Raw genomic sequence first — 6,000 nt, 5'->3', positions numbered from 1 at the left:
AAAATGTGTGTCATCTTAAATCTAGTCCCAGTCCCTTATAATTCAGTGGAGAACAGGTCGTCATAACAACTAACGGCGCTGGCCCACTCAGGCTCTCATTTGGGAAAGAAAAAAAAAAGAACCTCACACTTTCCTTCGCACCATATATAAAAACAAAAATGGGTCAGAGACCTAAACATAAAAGCTAGAAGTATGAGACTTTGGCGGGGGGCGGGGGGGGGGGGCAGAGAAAACCTTCATGACCTTGGGGTAGGCAAAGATGGCTGAGGCCACAGAAAGAAAGAACCATGAAAGAGGAAAAAAATCAATTTTATCAAAACTAGGAACTTCTCTTAAAAAAAATACCATTAAGAAAATGAAAAATGTCAGAAGCCCAGAAAGACCATGTACAGTATATTTATCTGACATAGAACTTGTTCCCAAAACACATAAAGAACTCTTACAACTCAATAATAAAAGGACAATTGATCCAATTTTTTTCAGTGCTTCGAAGAGTGGAAAAGACCCTTCACAAAAAAAAATGTACAGAAGTCCAAGAGTGGGCAAGTGAAAGTGATGGCCATGACCATCGTCATCAGGAAAGTGCAAATTGGAACCATAATGAGGCACTACTTCCCACCCACTAGAACGGCTTCCGTTAATAACCATGCCAAGTGTTGGTGAGGAAACCAAGCAACTGGAATTCTGCTACCCTGTTGGTGGGAATGTAAAATGTACACACACTTTGTCATACGGTTTGGCAGTCTATTACAAACACACAACTAAACCATTCCAATTTGAAAACGGAAACAAGATATCTATACAAGGACTTGTAGCCAATGTTCAATGTTTTAGTCATGATGGCCAAAACCTTGGAGACAACTCAAGTGTCCATCACCAGGAAAAAAGATGCAAAACGGAGTGGTCCGTCCATGCACAGGAACTCTATTCAGCAATCAAAATGGAACTACCAATATATGTTGCATCATGGAGGATTCTCCAGGGCTGAATGAACAAAGCCAGACAAAGAAAAAATACAATAGAGTGATTTAAATACCTCCATTCAAGGTTTGGTTGATAACCTTTTCAGTCCTCTGGTCCTCCCCGTTATTTGAGTGTGGTAACATGAGACTTTCCTCTCTTCAAGGACATGGTGGTTAAATAGTTTGGACCACGGCCAGGACATAATGGGCATTAAAAATGGACTCAGGGGGTGCCTGGGTGGTTCAGCCCCTTAAGCTGCTGCCTTGGGCTCAGGTCATGATCCTAGGGTTCTGGGGTGGAGCCCCACATTGGGCTCCTTCCTCAGAGGGGAGTTTGCTTCTCCCTCTCCCTCTGTGATCTCTTTTGCTGTCGCTCTCTCTCAAATAAATAAATAAAATCTTAAAAAAAAAAAAAAAAAAGAATGATCTCAGGAATTGCGGGTGCGTGAGGGAACTGGTGTCCAGAGGACGCTTGTCTAAGGACACACAGCCCCCTACAGGTATTGACTACAAGGTGTTGCTGGGTGGGGGGGAGGTTCGGGTTTCAAAAAATAAAACCCAAATAAACAGAGGCAGACGTCCGTCTGTCATCCGCTCACGTCCTGTCCTGTTTTCCTTCAGAGCTGAGTCTAGGGAGAGGTCAGGGTGCCTCCGCCCCACCCCGAGCGAGGCCAGGCCCGCCAGGCGGGTAATTGCACAAATCCTAGGTCTGCAAAGGGCCTTCCAGGTGAGACGCGCGCCCCGCCCCGCCCTGCAAGAGCACAGTCTTCACCAACCAGCCAGGTCCAGGTCTCTGCACCCCCATCATTGCTCACCTCACCTCCTGGGGTTCGGCGGGGAGCAATGACAATGGTTGTCTGCTCCCGCTACTCTTATGGAACCTAGTTCTGCTCAGGAAAGTGAGGCAAGGCCAGGAAATAAAGAACAAGCCGAGCTAGCATTTAAACCTCCTTGTGCCCAGTTCCAGGGCCAGAAAGCACACTGAACTCCGGGCACAGAGCTGGCACAGAAAGCTGGGTCACCCCGACCCTGATTCTTAAGCCCGGAGCAAGGCACGCCAGGCCCTACGGGGCGCCGACAGCGTTGTACTTGAGGTCCACGCCGGTTCCCGCTCCCACCAGCTGGGCGGCCTCCGGCCTCAGTTTCCCCACTTGACCCCCACGCGGGAGAGGCTCCGGCTCTCGCAGGGGTTCCGCCGGGCCCCGCCCTCGGGGTGGGGCTGGGGGCGGTCACGTGGAGGGGCTCCGACGCTCCTGAGCCCCGCCCCGCCCCGCCCCCCAGCCTGTGCGGGGTCTGGGTCTGGAGCGGAGCGCGCAGAGCCCGCCGAGGCCGCCACGCCGGGGCTGCTGAGGTCGGCGGCGCCGCGGGGTCCGGGGAGCCTGCTCGCTGCTCGGTCCGCTCCCGGCCAGCTGTGCAGGCGGCTGGACCCGCAGCAGCGGCAGCAGCAGCAGCAGCAGCGGCAGGAGTAGCAGCGAGGACTCGAGCGCGGGCGGCAGCGGCGACACCATGGATCTGTCCTTTATGGCCGCACAGGTAACGGGGCGCCTTCCTCGCGCGCCCTGGGCTGCGAAGTTTGGGGAGGTTCGGGGCCACCGGCTCTCCCTGCCTGCGGCGGCTGGGCGCGTCCAAAGGCTTTGAACCGGGCGGTGGCGCCCGCCGGGGATCTACGTGCCGGTCCTTTGTCCGGAGCCGGGCATCCCCAACCTGGTTTCTCTCGGCCGAGGCGACGAGCGCGGCTGCCGGGGGTGGGGCGGGCCATGCGCCCTGAGCGCCCCGGGTCGACCTGTTCCCTGATTGCGAGGGGCCTGGACGATGCGAGTCGACCTCTCCCTGCCCGCCTCCCTGCCGTTCCCCGGCTCCAGGACTCAGGACTCCCCCAGGGCCGTGCAGCCCAGACCCGTGCAAACCCCGGGCGGGTGGGCACCCTCGCTGTTCTCCATTCCCTATTTTCCCGAGGCGCGGGAGATCTCGGGGCGCCCCGCCACTCACTCTCCCCCTTAAGTGGAGACCACAGCCTCTGCAGCCTGAGGAAGGAGGTGAGACCTGCTCTGTGACCAGCAGAGCGCCAGAGCGCAGCGATCCTTTTATCCCCCTTTTTTTTTTTTTTTGCTTTGTGCTGAGTCTGTAGCCATCAGTGCCCAGCGCGACCATAACTCTTCCCTTGACACAAAACAGGTTGCCAATGGCAGGAAAAAACTGATGACCTCTAATCACTTGATTCTTCCTGAAGGAGACTCCCCTTGAGTTCCGAGCGTTGGGTGATCTTTATGTTTCTGTGCTCCGCTCTCATGAGCTAGAACAAAGACAGGCAGACACCCCCTTTGCGGAGCTGCCTGTGGCCTCTCCCAGGACTCAGTGCTGAAGACAGTCTGGCTCCAGGGAAGGCCACATTTGGTCTGGGCGAGTAAATCTCAGCGTACCACATTCGGACCTTGCACCTTCTATGAGTTGGTTATGCTGGGAGCCCAGAGGTAGGAAGGCCACCAGGGGTCCCTCTGTCCCCTGCACATGTAGCAGGGGCCCGTCTGCTGCTATTTAATCTACCAGGGTATGGATTTTAAGAGAACACTTTCCTTTTCCGCCCCCAAATTTCACCCCAGTGGAAGCCTCTTGAAAAGTGACATCAAAATCCAGACTGTATGGACAGCCAGTCCCTGAACACAGTCATGGGAGATGCAGAATCCGTGGGATGGTTCCAGATCTCAGCTCTAGGCAGCCTCTTGTTTAGTTTTCCAAAATGTGCATTGCTCTAGTCAGCAACACTGGTCATTTTTTTGCCTAATTTTCTGTCTCCTGTTCCTAAACCCATGTTTATAAATATTGTCATGGGGGCATCATCTGAGACAGTGGTGACTTTAGCTACAGGATAACTGGAGTGGCTTCACCAGCTTTATTTCTAGGGGAGAGAGGAGCTCGCACACGCCTGTCTCTGCCTGTCCCCTCTGGACCCCACCAAACAGCTTGTGTCCATGGTTACGAGATAAATTGATCACTGCTAAGCCTGGGACAGGCTAGAGCATCAGAAGTTGCTATGGTAACCTGAAAAATAAACATAGGGCTTTTCACCATCTGTAAGCAGAGCCTGCCCAGAGATTGGGTTCTTTTTTTTCTCTCTCTCTCTTTTGTTTACTCTCAAGTTTTGTGTGCTCCGTGTATTCCTGCCAGCAGATATTTGGGCATTGATTACATGCCCAGTCCCGAGTCCATTGCAAGGAACAGAAACTCGATGAACCATACCTGGGGACGCGCTGCGGTTTGTGGGGACACTTGCCGTATGCCAGCCACTTGCACACTCTATCACAGTGAATCCTTACAGGGCTATGACATGGGCACTGTTATTCCCCCTTTTACAGATCCGGATACCAGACTTGAATAAGATTAAATAATTTGCCTGCTTAGTGCGTGTCACCAAGCTGCTGTCCCCACACATCAGCCGTGAACAGTTTGACAGGGAAATGTTAATGCCTCCATCTACTTGTTCAGCAAAAGTTGGGTACCCACCTTGTGCCAAGCTCCGTGCCAGGCACTGGGACTGGAGTGCTGGCGACAAAGGGGGGTAGGATGTAGATTTTTCTTTCTGGGTACTTACAGAGGACTGGAGAAGTGACAGGCCAGGCCATCCCCAGCAGGGGGAATGGATCAGGGCGGGGTGGACCAAGACGCGTGGCACATAGTAGGCCTGCAGCAAATTTCTGTTAGATGATTGCATGGGGGTGAGACAAGATGGGTGTGTGTTGTGAAAAGACAAGAACAGGAAAACAACGCATTCCTGGTGTCGGATGCCCCTTCCCCGCCCCCGAACTCCTGTCATCATCAGGACTTGGAGGACTTGAATTCTGATGGAGTAGAACTACAGACAGCTCTCCCCTGGTGGATTCTAGGCAGAGAGGCAGGAGGAGGGAGGCCCGGATTATAGTCACAGACTCCTTCAGGAAGGGGGAAGGTAATGGCACAGGGCAGCTGGGAGAGGGGGCTGGGGCCAGGTCACAGAGGTGCAGATTGTGGCATGGGAAGTTCACATGAATCAGTGGGCAGTGGGAGCCATTGCAGGTCGTTGAGCAGGGAAGGGTTTATGACCAAAGCAGTGCTTTGGGAAGATCCCATCCCCAGTGGAGCAGAGAAGCTGGAGGTGTGGGTGGAGCCGGAAGTGCACGCCTTGATGGATTGACTGAGTGAATGAAACCAGCTCCCTGTGACTCCAAAAGCTCCTCCCCCTCCTCAATGTTGTGAACTGTGATTCCTGTGCCCGGCTTTAAAAGACCCGGAGGATAGAAGCCATTTCAGAAAGATTTGCCTCTCCAATGCTAAGCATTACGAAGACACCCTTTATGGACAGAGAGAGTGGACACCAGTTATCCCGCAACTCCCCTGACCCAGTTCTGCCCTCGCTGGTGCGGGGACCTGGGGTTGTGTGATGGGGCTTGGAAGAGGCTGTGGACACTGAAGATGTGAAGACTCAGCTCGTGGATCCTCGGAGGTGCTCAGCTGCCCTTTCCTCCACCATGGACACACCCCAGTCCCTCTCTGCACAGTTCCTGGGTCCCCTCAGACACCCTGGCAGGCTGAACAGTAAGCAGGAGCACCTGTTGCTCTATGGCCGGTGGTGGGCAGAAGGGCAGGGCTGTCCAGACCAGGGAGCTGGGGACCGGGAGGGCAGCACAGATGTTGAGGATTGAGCCCCGAATCCCTGTGTCAGGGGTGGGGTGGCCCTTACTCCAAAGATGGCCCTGTTCCCTCCCTCTCCCACATCAGGGGGGATCTGATTCCCCTCCCCTTAAATCTGGGTTGGCATATCAGTGACTTTCTTGACCAGGTGAAGGCAGTGTGAGTGACGTTCTGGAACCTCCGAGATTAGCTTTGATGAAGACTGCAGCGTCCACTGATGACTCCCAGAGTGCTTGCTCTAGGGGAGTGCAGAGACCCCGAGACCTCCGTGATGAGAAGAGAGAGTGAACATTTAAGGAACCTATTGCAGGGGCAGAAATGAACAAGGGAGCACAGGAGCGCCCATCACGAGCTCGAGGCCGTAAGGCCGAGT

At 54.1% G+C, this 6,000-nt stretch overlaps 1 protein-coding gene across 1 annotated transcript in view; it reads left to right on the top strand.

Moving 5' to 3' along the window:
* Positions 1-2,250: 2,250 nt before the first annotated feature.
* CUNH14orf132 (chromosome unknown C14orf132 homolog) overlaps positions 2,251-6,000 on the top strand; it is a 41,556-nt gene continuing 37,806 nt past the window's right edge. The window contains exon 1 of the mRNA XM_026515359.4: positions 2,251-2,495. Coding sequence (XP_026371144.1) covers positions 2,469-2,495 — 27 coding nt within the window. The 5' untranslated portion in view covers positions 2,251-2,468. The remainder of the gene's footprint in view (positions 2,496-6,000) is intronic.

Source organism: Ursus arctos, unplaced genomic scaffold, assembly GCF_023065955.2.
Source record: "Ursus arctos isolate Adak ecotype North America unplaced genomic scaffold, UrsArc2.0 scaffold_25, whole genome shotgun sequence".
NCBI lineage: Eukaryota > Metazoa > Chordata > Mammalia > Carnivora > Ursidae > Ursus > Ursus arctos.
This window is presented reverse-complemented; position numbering and strand designations above follow the sequence as displayed.